This window comes from Sphaerulina musiva (genome assembly GCF_000320565.1).
Source record: "Sphaerulina musiva SO2202 unplaced genomic scaffold SEPMUscaffold_7, whole genome shotgun sequence".
Lineage (NCBI taxonomy): Eukaryota > Fungi > Ascomycota > Dothideomycetes > Mycosphaerellales > Mycosphaerellaceae > Sphaerulina > Sphaerulina musiva.
Genome location: NW_016017389.1, coordinates 29,280 through 44,190, shown reverse-complemented (window position 1 = coordinate 44,190; position 14,911 = coordinate 29,280). Strand labels below are relative to the sequence as shown.

The window sequence follows — 14,911 nt, the reverse complement described above, 5'->3', positions numbered from 1 at the left end:
CATCGTAATGCTATGACATGATGCGCATCCACAGCAGAAGGAATATGGTGTTTACCTTGGCGCATCCATCATAGATATATGGTTGCACAATCCTGACAATAAGGATCAGACTTCGTCACGTCAGCCTCGGTCTTGCTTCCGGTCTTGCACGTCGTTGGCGGTGGTCACCTTGTGGTACACTATGCTTGGCGCCGCGTTCAGCTCGTGACGTTCATAAGGATCTTCCGTATCCAGCCAGGTACATATACTGATCAGGAAACTCCCAGGCCGATCCTGCTGCCCCGTGAATCCTTTGGACATGGAAGTCTGCTATATGCAGCGATCGTATGCTCTCCGACCTGGAAGAAAGATGGTACTGCCATTCCTGATGCCGTAGGAATGGTATAGAAGTGCGTATTAAATCTTGTCGATGACGATGTGACTGATGCTATTGTTAGGAATGATTCGCGTACAGGTAGTTTCCTTTCGTATGATTATACTGAAAAAAAGGAACTTGCCTTTTGCACACAATTGTTCCAGTACCGCTTCAGATGACGTTCTAGGCTATTCTTCCTTGAGTACGATTAAATGCCCACTCAAGACATCGGGCAGGAGTCAAGACACTCGAATGTTTCAGGATTAGCAGGTCCTCTCAATTTCCACGACTATAGCATTTTCGACATGTAGTCGGAATCCTGCCCGTAAAATGGCGTCGAACTATGTCATGAAGCGCCATGCGTCTCAGCTGCTTGTTGAACCGAGAATCAACCGGTCGTGGTCACAGGACGATATTGTAAGAGGATCACGTGTTTCGAGCTTGAAGGAGACACTCCTTTCCGGAGCGTAGCTACAGACAGACACAAGACATGTTGTGGTTTGGTACAGCTGGAGTACGTAGAGCTTGGAAGGCCGTCGATACTCACTGCTCCACGTGATATGAAAAGGGTGCCCATACTTCACCCGATCGATCCCTAGGTAGGTAGCGTGTTGGATCAGAAATACGACAGGATTACATCGAAGGAGGGCAACTTCTCTTTTCGCACATGTGGGTCTATCGCTGCCCAGACTTGACGCCCTTGTTGTTATAATGGGAAAAACCAAGGCTTTCGCAGGATGTGAGGCTATGCCAAAGGATGTAGTTGCTTTGCCCAGCATGTCTTGGAGAAAAGGATGCATCCACTCGATCCTCGTTGCGGTCATCGATGATATCAGCGTCTAGTATGGATTCCTACAATCGATCACTCTGTCTGACTGTCAGTATGGCATAGTATCCAAAAGGCATAAATGAGAGAGACATGTCCCTCTCGGTTTTCTTCTCTTACACAGACCATCAACCACAACAATCGATCAACTGCACTTCACTTGCAACCACTCCGCAACCAGCTCCCTCAACCTTTGCAATATCCAACGTGAGCTTCCTTCCATCACGTCGATTGACTTGATTTGACTCTGACATTGCCCCAGAAGCCAAAACAAACATGCAATTCACGACCAAAGCCATCGCGCTCTGCAGCGTCCTCGCATCCACCACTCTTGCCGCAGACGTCTTTTCTGTCTTCCTCGACGCCAACGGAGGCCAAATTGGCTCCACCCAATTCAGCATTGGCAACGGCGGTTGTTTCGCGGTCGATCGCGCAAGCCAATTGTCCTTCTCTCAAGCTGGCTCCGAGGAGACGGCCAATGGCCCTTACTGCCTCTTCGGCTATCAGCAAGGTGCCTGTCCGGGAGATGGAGATGCCTCTCAGCAGTTCCAGGACGTGGATCTTCGCGGCCGTGCCTACCAGCTCGATGTAGGTCTGAATGGCGCGGAATCGTACCGATGGGAGACCAACTCGTGCCCGGAGTAGGCTCGAAGAATGTGGTGACAATGCTCCAGAATGCTTGAATGGAGCATTATAGATGCCGTGAATGACGAATGAGGGATGAATGGTAGAGGCGTGAGCCGGGTTTGCTGGCACGGATCTTGTTTTATGGGCGTCTGGCTGATGGGCCGTGGTATACATCACAATCTTTCATTTACCTCAGAAACCAGCTGGCTTCTCGATCATGTAGCTTTCAGCTTCAATGTGATAAGATGTTGGACACACTTGTGAGACGCTCTCTGGTTTCTGTGGTCGCCGTGTCTTGTTTGTCATTATTCTTCTTGCTGTGAATTGACGTAAGAGTATTTCCTATCCATCTCCGGAAATGTAGTGGATGCAACAGTCCATATGACAGTCGTTCTAATTGCACCCTGCTGCCTAGAGATGTCTTTTAGCAGCCCACGTCAGTGAACATACCGATGCCTCATCCTAGAGGCTTTGAACAGCATGTACTCCCAAGAGAGCCTTATACGCAATCTGCTCCTACACAGAAGCCAGTTCCACATTTGATTAATGTCCGGTTGGTATGGCGAGATGCCTTTGACAACAGGATATCTTCTACAAGACGGGTGTTGTTTGGAGGTAAGTAGGTACATGTACCTGAGGTTGTTATTGCGAGATGTCCTTTCGGTCTTGGCGCGGAACGGAGCGGAGCGGAGGCGGAGCGGGGCGTGGAGGGACGGCACTGTCACGGCAAAACTCAACGCGACGACAACGACACGGCGCCCACCTATGCGTACCTTACCTGAGGTATACTGCCACCACTACCTCGATCGCATTCATCAAGACTTTGGGTCAGCTAGAAAGGATGGAGAAACTCCTGCTTCTAATGGTAGTGGTGGTAGGGCGGATATGAGTCTTTTTATTTCGGCAATAATATGATTCGTGACGAAAAAGCTCGCTTCCGTGTTTGCTGTCGTATACAAGGTGGGCATACACAGGTACATGAAACATCAGGTACCCTACGGTAGGCAGAGAAAGCTGGAAACTAAGACCAAACTCCTCCAGTTTCCAATATTATCGCAATTTCGGGTATCATATCGCATCTGGCATCTCCCATCGTCCTGTTCTCTCCTTTGCCCAGGCCCAATTCTCATTTCTCTCTGTTCTGTCGATATGCATTTGTTTGGCTTTCGCTTACCAAGCCTCCCACTTCTGCCCACCCATACTGATCAGTCGATTGAACAGCTCATCTCTCAACATCATCGCAGTAATGTGCCTCGTATTACCCATCCGATCCACAATCTCCAACCCATCAGCAACCTCCTTATCCAGGGCCCATCCGACCAGCAGCTTGGATTTCCAGCCAAGACCTCCAACTTTCTTCAACTCTTTGATGTCAGCAATGGCAATGGTCCAGACGGGATGCAAGTCTTCGATCAAAGAACCATCTTGGCCCGTAACTGATGGGTCGAGACTGAAGCCAACACAAGGTATGGTGGCTTGTGTGGCAATGTATGCATGGCCTTTCTTGCCATGGTATCGACACTTGAAATCAACCGGCCCAGATACTTGCTTCTCATGCTTTCCCGGAATCACACCCAGTCGCTGCTTCGAAGGCTCGCTGCCAGCTTTGGCCTTGATGTGGTCGACTCCAAGGGTAGTATCGACAGTACCTTTGATACCACTTTTGAAGAATCCGAGAATCTTGGCACCAGTCTTGCCGTGCTTTTTCTCCTTTGAGGCATCAACATCGGCGCCAGCACTTTCATGCTTGGTCGTAGGATCAGATGCAGCTGCATCGGCGATTTCTTCGTCAGTGGCGTTGAGTGGCCAGTCTGCACCTGCAGCTCGAAGATGGTCCTCGGTGAGTTCTACAGGCTCGTCCGCGGGAATGCCCCCAGAGTGAGGTGGAGGGGGCAGAGGTGCCTTGTTCGCCTCGCCGATGCGTAAAAGGGTAATGGTAAGTTGAGCATTGGTTGGGACGCCCTTGAGGACAGTGTTGCGTAACTCCAGCAGTTTCTGCCACCGTGGAAAGCTCCTATTGAGCCATTGTAATCCTCGCTGGGTGAGTGGGTCACCGAAGAAACCAAAGCCAACGCCAAATGTGATGCCTTTGACAAGCATGTAGGAAGAGATGAAGAAAGAGGCGGCGAGAAGCGGGATGACCAAAGCCGCGATACGAAGTCGATACAGCTCCTGTGGAAAGGGCTTGGTGGGGTCCAATGCGTTTCCAAATCGCTCCCACGTGTCAGATATGTCAGCAATAGCGTGCATGATTGGTCTCATTTTGTTCCAGATAGCGGTCTCGACAGGCACTTTCGACTTGTCTTTGGCAGTGACATTGCCCTTGGCACCGGTCTGTGCACGAGCATTACTCGCGCTAGCTGCCATGGCAGTAGGGTCGGGAATGATATCGCTGGTCTTGTCGTTCTCCGCAGCCACTGATGGAGGATCGCTCTGAGGATGCTTGCCCGCCACGCTGGCCAGTGCGACAGAAGCGATGCCATTGACGAAGTTACTTGCTTCAGCTTCGACCGCTTCTCCCTTGTGATTTTCGGGCGCGCCAGTCGCCGAGTCCGTGGAGCCTAGTACGCCTGCCTTTGGCTTCTGTACACCACCGGTGGATGCGGAGACTATTGCCAGAGGAGCTGGGGGGAACACAATGGCTCGACTTGGCTGATATGTGATGAGCACGACGACAAATGCGAGGATGAGTGGTGTGAGTAGATCAAAGGCCCAGGCAACAAAGTAGGCAGCTGCAAAGTAGGAGGTTCTTCTCCGTTCTCGCCAGGATCGGATGCGCATCACATGCTTGCCGAAGCCCATCAAGCCAATGCCTACAGTCATGTACAGACGTTCAATATTGGCTCGAAGCTTATCGGGGGAGAATTCCTCCTCGTCTGCAATGTTGAGATCCAGACCTCCGGGCACGGAATACGGGTATTCCTTGACATGATACATTTGCTGTCATGGCATGAGCTTCGACTCACACGACCAAATGCTTCGACGGGCCAACTCACTTTGTTGAAGCGACGGATGAGCACCCAGAGGTCTTGATTGGGCATGCCGCCGACGAGCGGGTTCACGATCTGGTCGACATCATCGGTCCATCCCAGGTCTTTAATCTCGCCATTGTGAGACAGCTGCGCCTCGCCCTTGACATCGTGGTCGTCCACGGCCAGAGCGTGGCTCATCGTCGGCGCATCTGCGAGAGATTGGGCGGTTTCTTCATGTTGCTGCTCCGGGTCTGCTGTGAGCGGGGCGGTGGCGTGTGGAATAGGAAGATAGTCGCTCAGGGCAGGCTCGCCGGCCATGATGAGGTTGGAGGGTCGCTGTCGCGGTGGTCCCGTGTATGGTATACAAGATGCTCAGGACAGGTCAGGTATGATATGATATGGTATGGTAAAATCAGGTACTAGGTAGGTATGGTATGGTACTACTTCAACTGGAAGGAACATGTATGTTACAGTCTGTTGTCGGGTCGTGGTTGCCCTTTGAGAAGTTCCTTGTTGTGCCAGTTTGTTGTGTAGGAGTGGAAGGAACGGTGACGTCACCGCTCGAAGCAGAGTCAGATCTACCACGACTACGACGCGCATCCCTGTCGAGTTGGAGGCTGGGATACGGCCGATACGCGATGGAGCTGAACTGCTTTTCCATCCTCCATGCATAAATTCATGCATAAATACTAGCGCATAAATACTACCAATGGACTTCAGACAGGTACCTGGTAGGTAGGTATGCAACGATGACTGTCTCTATCTTACTGTCTATATGTGTACACAAGGTATGCAGTCTTTCCACTCATCCATCACCACCATCTATGTCCCATCACATCACCACATTATACATGTATGCCGTCTCATCAATCAATGCCAGCGTTGTCATCATCATCATCATCACCATCATTATCGTGACCATCATCATCATTTCAATGCATGAGTGGGTAAAACAAATCAAGAGGTTCCATAAAAGGGCCATGTTCCAATTGTCCTCGACCTCTTCTTGATACCAGGGTGTGGATCCATTGCCTCCACTGCATCGGTCTTTTCTCCAAAATACTTGATCCAGGCTCGTCGAGTAATACCTCTCTTGTTCGGTTTGGTCCAATCGACAATAATAAACGCCAGCACTGTGATGGGAATACCGAGGACAAAGAAAATCCAAATCGTAGTGTAGCTCTGGGAGGTGGGAAAGTCGGGTGACATGCTCAAAAAGGACGAGGTGAAGTTTAGGGGAATGAAGAAGGTTGCCAAGAATGACAATCGTGCAAGGTTGCGGTTTTGTTTGACTGCATGTCGCGCTTCTTCGGTATTGATTGCATTGGTGGCCATGGTTTGAATGCTTTCAATGCGGTTCTTATGGTCGTCGATCTGCTGCTTGACATGCTTGAAGTCGGTCCACAGAGAATTGATGCCCGAGGTAGTGTCTGGCGCAGAGACGACTCGATTCGCTGACACGGTGGGATGTGCAGCAGCAACAGAGGGAAACAGTCTCACAATTGCCTTTTCTGCCATTTGCTGGTAGTATGGCATGTTGCGGCGCCAAGGTGCCAACTTCTTGAGCAGATCATCGATATCACTCGGTTGTTCGCCCCAGTGTGGCTTCGCAAAACTCCACTCAATCAGCCCGAACATGCTCGTCATGTACTTGAGAACCACGAGCCAGTCGGCAATGACGAGCTTGTACATGGGTAGCGCGATATACCTCGGTTCTGACTTGACGATTTGAAGGTCTTCTGCTGTCATCCTACAGCTCCAGTAGATAACGTCCTCGAATAGAGATGTTCGCGGTGGTGAGGGAAGTTCGGCTCCGTTTCCCACGACGTTGTCTTTCCATTCCTTCATAGAGGGCGTAGCTTCGAAAGGCCGATAGCCGCCCCAGACAGCGTGTCCGGCTTTAACAGATGGGTCAACTAAGAGCACAGCGACAATCGGCTCGCCCTCTGCTCTCGGCTTGATCCATAACGAGGTCTTTGCTCTGGAGAGTGTGACGCTTGCACCAGGCTTATTCAGTAGGCCAAGCTGCAGGTGTCTACGACTTCTGTCGCTATCAATGCGGCGCAGGACATTGAAGATGCCGCTTTCCTTTTCCGCCGTCGCAAATTCCTGCTCAGACTGGAAATAGCGAGGCCGCAAATACTGGAGGTTGAAGTGCGGCCTCTTCTTGGCATCGACTTCGAGATCGGGCAGCTCCACCCATCGGTCTAGAGTGTTGTGGAACAAGTAATCTCCAATGTGTGATACAAAGAAGAGTGGATCAATATCATAATGAGCGCCTAGCATTTCCACCACATCACGAGACAGGTCTTCGACAATCACGAGCCTGATCTCCGGCTGTTGAGGCTCTGCGGCCTCTAGGAATACCTTCAACTCGCGCGTCGTCGTGCATCTGGATTGCACAGGATCTGTGCCCTCGTTGTAGTCTACGACACAGACGTTGGTTCGCGCGATGCGCTCCTGGCGGCTGTTCGGTTCATTCTTGACGAATCGCCACTTTGGGGGGGCACAGCCGACCAGCATCCATAGGGCCAGGTATTCGAGGTGTTTGAACTTTTTGGACAGGAACTGCACATATTGGAGATACGGGCCAGGCCTTGCGGCGTGTCTGTCAGCATGATTTACTCAAATACAGGCCGGGAGGGGGTTCCACATACTCCTGTGCCGCAGACCATTCTTTGTGACAAATCTCATTCACGGGCCCGTAGCAATCACCAATGTAATCGGCGTCACCGCCTTCGTCTGTGTGCGGCTGGACCGCATCTCTGAATGTTTTGACTTTGAACCGGGCCGTATTCTGCTTACTCGGCGGCAACTTCTTGATCTGATATTCAATGTCCTCTGACAGAGGCGAAGCATCGAGATCGCTCTGTAGCGGACTATGAATAGGGAGCGAGTGCTTGAAGTCTTTTTGGAGTGCTGCTACATCAGTGTCGTCCTTGCGGGACGCGAAAGAGTGGCCCAAGAATGCATTCCACACCATGATTCACGCCGCAATCCGAATCTCACGGCTAGGAACATAAAAGCAAATAAGATGCGGCGTCGGCCAGGCCATCCGCCTTTTCATAAGCTTCTGTACCTCCTACCTCCTATGAACGAGCGGCTATTGGAGCCGCCCATGTGGATGATCTGCTTGCCGCCAGAGACGCAGCATTGTACCCATGCCTGAGGCCCACTCGAATCCTCCCAGAGTCTCGCCTCGCCTCGCCTGGCACGCGCCGCTCGCCTCTCGCGGCACGACGTACCTCCGTACCTCTAGCACAGGTAGGAAGTTGGAGGTAGGTAAGGTAGGCTTCCTGCTTCCAGTTGTTTGGTGGGAATTGTGATGGTAGTACACGTGCATTAGCGCTAGGGCTGAGCACGACAAGAGGAGCGAGAGACAGAGCTACAGGTAGGTAGCTGGCCTGGACCTCACGCACATCCTCCTACATCCTTCTACGAGCCGAGACCATGGTGCTGCCTCTGCCATCAGACTCATCTGTCTGACATGGCTCCGCCTTGCTCAGCTGTGGCTTTTTTGCTGAGCAGTGAGGAGTGCAATACTAGCGGCGGCCTCATGTTGTCGACAATACGTAGCAAGAAAGAAGAAGTGTGGTATACATGTAAGTGCAAAGACCGTAGTGTAAGATTCTTATCGTTACAGACCTTACGCAGCGCAGGTACGCAGGTACAGTGGTTCTATATCAGTGATCACAAACGCGGGGTGGTAAAAGAACGGAGCCGCTGACGATCCGTGCAGCTTGTCCCGCGAAGAGACCCTGTCCTGAACGACAATTGGAAAGCAGCCCGGACGACCATGGACACCAGGCAAGCGCCCAATAGCATCGATGTCAACGGTCCCGTCAGCGGCGCCTCCACCAACCATCTCACCCGATTCACAGGCGACAACAGGAAAGCCTGGGATGCCATCGCCCACGACTGGGAGCTGAACCAGTCTCCCGAGGTGAATGGGCAGGCCGAAGATGGGAACGACATGTTCACCCAGTGTCTGCTCCCTGTTCTCGACGAGCTCGTCCACTGGACCGAAGGCGAGACCGTCCTGGATCTGGGAGCGGGGAGCGGTATCATCGCTCGCAGATTTGCCAGGAAAGGCGCCAACGTGACCGGTCTCGACTTCTCGCAAAGGATGATGGATAAAGGGCGCGAGCGTTACGAGAAAGAGAAGGACCAGTTTCCAGGAACCATCGAGTATGGCTTCATTGATCTCATGGACGTCGAAGGCATGGTGGCATATATGCAGAAGAGGAAGGACGCTTTGGGAGAAGCGGAGGACCAGTGAGTGCTGGCCTCGCCTCCTTCAGTCTTCTCTCGTCGCCGTCACTGACATACCCACAGCCGCTTCGATATCATTACCATCAGCACGACGCTCAAGTCATTGCCGTCTCTGGAACCTATCGCCCAAGCGCTGCCGGCAATGCTGAAGCCCAAGGGCCGCATCGTGGTGATTGATCTGCACCCGGCATTTTCGAAACCGGCAGGACACCGAGGCATGGAAATCTTCGAGGACCCGTCGACGGGAAAGCAGCAACTCAGCACATATATCAAAGTGCCCAAGTATCTGAACATTCCGCCCTGCTTGAGCGAGGCGGTCCGTGGACAGGCAGAGCCGCTCGTAAGTCATTCTCCTTCATTCGACCACCCTTTCTCCCTCTCCCTCCCCAAAATACAATCTTATTATGTGCGCTAGTGGGTATTTCATCGACCCTTCTGGTCTCTCATGGAGCCGTTCTTCAAGAACAAGCTTGTCCTGGATGCCATGCGCGAGCCCGCTTTCGAGGGCCAGCCCGACATCAAGCAAGCGCAGTCGTATCACAACTTCCAGCAGACACCTATGCTGCTGGGATTTCGCTTGTTGCATGCGCCTGTCTAACCAAAATGCTATCTATGCTCGCCCATCCCGCTGTGCAGGTTGACAGCGTTGTTGAAGCATCGCCAGCAAGTTGAGATACCCCCATGCCACGTCCATTTCTGAACAGGCTGTTTGAGCGAATGCACTGAGTCATTTGGCGTCTGATGACAAGTACGAAAAGCGAGCTCGACTTTTGATGTATGGATCTGGAGCTCTCCCGTATCGGGGTTGTCCACCGACGTGCACATCAATGGTGACAGTCGACGCCGCGCTTTTTATACGTAGACGTCGCAGCGCAATGCACTCATTTTCTGCCTGATTGATGGATTGACATGTGCAGAATCAAAACATTCAGATTCACACAAGCGTCGCTGATACATGTACCTGTCAGGTATGTGCTTTCAGTGCATGCACACGAACATGACAAATCTGCCAAGCCTCCCGATCAGACCACATATCACCCACAAGTGACGTTCCCTCTCTGTCACATGGAAGGCATCGGTCAGCATGGAATGCAACCTTGAAATTCTCTCACCAAGACATATATAACCCAGAGCACTACCTTACTTACCTTATCCATCCTCTCTCCCTCCAAACCACTTGTACCACAAAAATCACGACATCCATCATGGAGAAACCCGACCAAACCACTACCACCGCCACTACCTCTACTACAGGTAGTACTACAGGTAGTACGACAACCATCAAACCCAACGCAGAAGAACTCGCTTTACATCGATGTCCTCGATGCAGCCTCGATACGAGAGAAGAGGAAGAACTCTATAATGATGAGCAGCACGACGATAACAAAACCAACGACAAGAATGACGACGAGGAAAAAACTGGCCGAAGAAGAGGAAATAGAAGAAGAAGGAGTAGTGCGGTGCAGGAACTTGCTGTAGAGTTGGTAAGGAAGATTCGTCGTTCTCATTCTCATTCTCATGTTGGGAAGGAGGAGGGGTTTTAGGGAGTGGTGGTAGTACGGATGACGGAGGATGACGGATGGGGATGGGATGAGAATTTTGCGGGGTGGTTGTTTTGTTACCTATATGTAGGTTGGTGATGATGGGTGCGGGCTCTGGGATTGGGAAGTTGGAATCGGGGATTTGACGATGGAGTTGGAGTTGGGTTGCGGATGAATGAATGATGGTATACTTGCGAGGGTAGGAGGGAAAGAGAGGTTTCATCTGCCATCTTTTCCGAGCTGTTTGTTATATACATGTATCTGGTATGAACTACTGCACAGAAGGAAGCATTCTGTTTTTTTTTTTTTTTTTTTTTTTCCTAACTTGGACAAATATGAGATAGCAAGCAGGTTGGGGAGATTCGAGGATTTGCTGTTTTCTTCCTCTTTTTCTATCTCTCAACGTGATAGGCTTGGGATACCCAGCTTGGAGGGAAAGACTTCACTCACTAGGTAGTCATAGTCCGCATTATCAGATGTGAGAGAACTCACTAACTAGCTGCAGCAGTACCTAGCAGTGCGCTTCTCCAGTTCGAGACGATTTTGATTTTTTGATTCTTTGATTTTGTGATTTTTGATTTTTATTTTTTGATTTTGCCGAGGGAGAACTTCTGCTGTCCTAGGGATTACGGGTACGGGTAAAGACACGAGGAACTTCTCTGCCAGGGTACACCCGACTTCTCTCTTCTCAGATTACACCAATTCTGGGCTTTGTAATAGCGCCTACCTGCCCTGCCGCAGTCAACATTCAAAAATACGAAAAATGCATTGCGGCCAAGAGTCATTCGGTATTCATCATGGTATCAATTTATGTTATTCACACACACACCAGTTTCTTACACAATCCCCCCCTCCCCATCTCCGGTATTCATCATGCCTTCCTCATGCCAAAAACCGTCATATCCCTCTTCTCCAACCACAATCTCCTCCTCTCCTCCTCTCCCCGTCTCTCTTCCACTCCTCGAAAATCGATCATTCTGCCACAGTTGCCCTTGGCCAACTCCTTCGCCTGAGGAGAAAGTGCGACGACGACAGGCGAGGTGGCCTCTCCAGACCACCTCTCCTCTGCCGGTTTCATCGCATTGATAGCAGCTTTTTCCTCCTCGTCGACGAAGATTGCCCCGAGAAAGTATAGCAGAGAGGCCTTCTCGGTCTGGAGATCATTCCTGTTGCCACCGCGGTCGCGAACTTTGATCGCAAGGTCTCGAACGATTCCATCTTCTCCCCCTTCCATTGCATGCTGGAATTCTAGGAGTAAATCTTTCAATTTGACGCCCTCGTCTCTCTCGACTCGGATGCTATCACTCTCTTGCAAAGGACAAGATCTGCCCCGACGTCTCTGATCTCGGTCGTGGAATTTGATTCTCATCTCGACCATTTTGATCGGGGGTTGTGTGAGAAACATGTCGTGGTAGACTCCATCGAACGGTCGTCGAAGCATGTTAGGACGAGCTACGAAGCGAATCACCTCGCAGTGGGATGCGCGGTCGATGAGCGCGATGGATTCTGCTTCGGGCTCGCGATGGAAGAGCATGGGGTTGAGAGTGGCGGGTGTACAGTGCAATTTGCTCTTCGGTAGGAAATCTCCACCACCATCATGGGCTGCGGTGTATGGTCGAAGAACTTCGGTGGCGGTGTCGAGAATCCAAATGTCGTCAAAAGGTCTGGGTTCGAGGAAGATCTTTTGACGGATGGCTGGCAGGGTCATGATGATGTGTTTCCAGGTCTTGCTGACAAGGCGAAACTTGACGATGGCGTGCGGAGAAAGTTCGAACAGTATCTTCTCGAGGAGCTCGCCGGTGTTGAAGACTTTGTTGAATGTGAGAGTCCTTTTGGCGGAGCGGGTTTTCATGCGATGAGTGCTTCTGGGTGAGGCAAGATTCTTGTTGGATGAGACTCGCTTTGGAGAGCGGTCCGGTTGACATGACGATGCGGCAGTAGAATGTGGTGAATGCTTGTTGTCGCTGACATCGCCGTCCTCTACGTAGCTATCCGTTTCGGCAGCGAAGGCAGTCTCCAAGACCGAACCGACATCTTCGTAAGCGATTCCGTGCCGAGTGCATCGACGCTAGGGTACATCAGCGTGCTTCTATGTATGTAAATGTACGCTCATAGGGAGTACTGACCTTCTCCAATTCGACAAGACACTGCTGAGCCTTGCGCTTGAGAGTGACGGCATCCGACATCTTGAAGTTTTCTCTGAAGTGAGTCGAGGAAGTTCTTGTCTGATACGAGCTGAGTGCCTCGGTCGGATCTGCGTCGGGAGTAGTATCTTCGTGTGGAGTGAAACTGGGGGATTGGTGGTCGAATCTGAATGGAAAGTGGGTGAAACGAAGAAGGAAGAAGGAAGAAGAGCACGATGTGAGAGATGCATTACGGGCATTGGCGCAGGTGAGGTGAGCTTTTGTTTTTCTCTATGGTATTGTCGACAATACTCAACAATAGCTGCATTGCCAGCGGACCCACTTATGTGTTTCAAGTGAGTGTGAACGTTGCGCGAGGGCATTGTCGGTATCCACTGATGGATATCTTTCAATTGTCCAATTCTTCCACAATAGCAGGTAGGTACCAAATCTCATGCCCGTGTGCTGATCCACCGCAGTAATGACCGTCACGTCAACGAGGCGGCGTACCTCAATTGCTGCCTGGAAGTCTCCCGTCCTCAACTTTTCGCCTTGGCAGAATCATCACCACAAGAGCGATTCACAGCCTCCACCTCATCGGCCGAGACCACTAATCCCTCGCAGTAGAAATACCAAGTCCAATGCTAGGTGAGGTTCGAGCTCTCTTGGCGGGAGGTCCATCTTCACCTCGTCGTACATTTGGCTTTCGGATTGCTCCCAATAGCTTGGTCTGTCGCAAGTTACTGCTCGAGTCCAACATACCACGGCCTGCCAAGCTCTCTCGCTTCTCTTCCATGTCTTCCTGGCTTGTCCGTAACATTTGAGAGGCTATCATGGAAGCCTGTGACTCGGGCACCTCGTCGTCGTCAATGATTTCGGTCTCTGCCTCGCTGCCACCAGCGTCATCGTCAGAGGCAGAGACAGTGCCATCAGACTGCGGTGATCGTGGCGGGAGAGGAATGGAAGGCTGCCTATACACGTCGGGCGTGCGCATGGCATTTGTCCTCTGCTGAGGCGCAGTAGCCGGCACTTGCAGTGCTTGATGCTGAGTTCGTGGGGTCTGGAACGGTGGCGGGTGTCGAAGGCCTTGCGTGCGCTGGGGTGTTGCTGGCAAGCTCGACATGCTGTGAGTGTTCCGCGTGTGACCCTTCTTCACCGCCCGCGCCGATTCCTGGCTGGCCATCTCAGAGGCTTGCAACAGCGCAGCAAAGGGTTGCGACTGGGAATGTGCCCGGCTCAATGGAGCAGCACGATGCGAAGCGCCGTATGGTGATCGGGTATTCTGCTGCTCAACATGTGACGAGAGTTGCGATCGGCGGTACTTCTGCAGCGACTCTCTGTTGGCGCGAATGCGCTCGGCCATCAGGGCTGCCTTGTCGGTCAGGCTAGCAATCTCCTGCTCCTGTTGCAGGAGTATAGCGCGCTGTTTCTTGTTCTCACTTTCCAGCTTCACGTTTGCGTCTCGCAGTAGCTGGATGTCGCGGCACATGTGCTGGTAGAGGCCTTTGTGTATGGGGATGAAGCCATCTTCCGTCGTCGGCGTAGCAGCGAGTCGCGCTTGATCTGCCACATGAATGACCTCGTTTTCTGACTGTGCCATGCGCGCCTCGACAGACATGCGCTCCATCTGCGCGGCGCTGGACTGCGCCAGCATCTGGTACTGCAGCTTGTGGTGCGCGGCGGACATCTTGACTTCCTGCACCACCGCATATAGCTCCGTGACCTTGGTTCTCAGCTCTTCTGGCGTGGCTTTGACCAGCTCCATCTCTGACATGTCCGATGCGAAGCCTCCCAATCGACTACTCGTCTGACTGAGTTCCGGCAGCTCTCCAGTTGGCGGCGGCGTGGAGATATGCGACACTGGAGGTGTAGGCGTCCTTGTCTTGCTGCGATTCGATGGCGGCACCTGGGTCGATGGCGGCGGTGTCAGTGCGACACCATCGGCGCTGTGTTGCGTCGACATGGTGAATTTCTCTTTCTCTCTCTCTCTCTCTCTCTCTTTGCGCCAATGGATGTGGGTGCCCCGCGCGGCGTAGTTTGCGATGGCGAAGAGGGGCGACCGAGTCGAGGGGGTGGGGAGAGGCGCACGCAGTGTGTAACAATGCGATGGCGGTGATAGAGCGAGCGAGCGAGCGAGCGCGTGCTGGCGATGGCGATGGAACGGGGCAATGATGCGTGGTGTCGGGATGGAATAG

At 52.1% G+C, this 14,911-nt stretch overlaps 7 protein-coding genes across 7 annotated transcripts; 3 read left to right on the top strand and 4 right to left on the bottom strand.

The window, feature by feature from the left end:
- Nucleotides 1-1,457: 1,457 nt before the first annotated feature.
- SEPMUDRAFT_134225 (uncharacterized protein) lies at nucleotides 1,458-2,059 on the top strand (the record flags this gene model as incomplete). The annotated part of the gene is made up of 1 exon (XM_016902621.1): nucleotides 1,458-2,059. One exon carries the CDS (start codon nucleotides 1,458-1,460, stop codon nucleotides 1,824-1,826), a length of 369 nt encoding a protein of 122 aa, XP_016759105.1. The 3' UTR covers nucleotides 1,827-2,059.
- A 690-nt stretch (nucleotides 2,060-2,749) lies between these two features.
- Nucleotides 2,750-5,246, bottom strand: SEPMUDRAFT_150036 (uncharacterized protein). The gene is made up of 2 exons (XM_016905924.1): nucleotides 4,805-5,246; nucleotides 2,750-4,748 (listed from the first exon to the last, which is right to left on the bottom strand). The coding sequence occupies exons 1-2, from the start codon at nucleotides 5,096-5,098 to the stop codon at nucleotides 2,979-2,981; spliced, it is 2,064 nt and encodes a 687-aa protein (XP_016759104.1). The 5' UTR covers nucleotides 5,099-5,246; the 3' UTR covers nucleotides 2,750-2,978.
- Nucleotides 5,247-5,737: 491 nt separating this feature from the next.
- Nucleotides 5,738-7,763, bottom strand: SEPMUDRAFT_134223 (uncharacterized protein; the record flags this gene model as incomplete). Its single annotated transcript, XM_016902620.1, has 2 exons — nucleotides 5,738-7,376; nucleotides 7,438-7,763. 2 exons carry the CDS (start codon nucleotides 7,761-7,763, stop codon nucleotides 5,738-5,740), a joined length of 1,965 nt encoding a protein of 654 aa, XP_016759103.1.
- Nucleotides 7,764-8,515: 752 nt separating this feature from the next.
- On the top strand, nucleotides 8,516-10,886 carry SEPMUDRAFT_150035 (S-adenosyl-L-methionine-dependent methyltransferase). Its single transcript, XM_016905923.1, has 3 exons — nucleotides 8,516-9,055; nucleotides 9,116-9,392; nucleotides 9,468-10,886. Exons 1-3 carry the CDS (start codon nucleotides 8,577-8,579, stop codon nucleotides 9,648-9,650), a joined length of 939 nt encoding a protein of 312 aa, XP_016759101.1. The 5' UTR covers nucleotides 8,516-8,576; the 3' UTR covers nucleotides 9,651-10,886.
- SEPMUDRAFT_109118 (uncharacterized protein) lies at nucleotides 10,258-10,596 on the top strand (the record flags this gene model as incomplete). Its single annotated transcript, XM_016900768.1, has 1 exon — nucleotides 10,258-10,596. One exon carries the CDS (start codon nucleotides 10,258-10,260, stop codon nucleotides 10,594-10,596), a length of 339 nt encoding a protein of 112 aa, XP_016759102.1.
- Nucleotides 10,887-11,464: 578 nt separating the features above from the next.
- Nucleotides 11,465-12,779, bottom strand: SEPMUDRAFT_118293 (uncharacterized protein; the record flags this gene model as incomplete). Its single annotated transcript, XM_016901417.1, has 2 exons — nucleotides 11,465-12,661; nucleotides 12,720-12,779. 2 exons carry the CDS (start codon nucleotides 12,777-12,779, stop codon nucleotides 11,465-11,467), a joined length of 1,257 nt encoding a protein of 418 aa, XP_016759100.1.
- Nucleotides 12,780-12,897: 118 nt separating this feature from the next.
- Nucleotides 12,898-14,828, bottom strand: SEPMUDRAFT_150034 (uncharacterized protein). The gene has a single exon (XM_016905922.1). The coding sequence runs from the start codon at nucleotides 14,677-14,679 to the stop codon at nucleotides 13,327-13,329; it is 1,353 nt and encodes a 450-aa protein (XP_016759099.1). The 5' UTR covers nucleotides 14,680-14,828; the 3' UTR covers nucleotides 12,898-13,326.
- Between the last annotated feature and the right edge of the window lie 83 nt (nucleotides 14,829-14,911).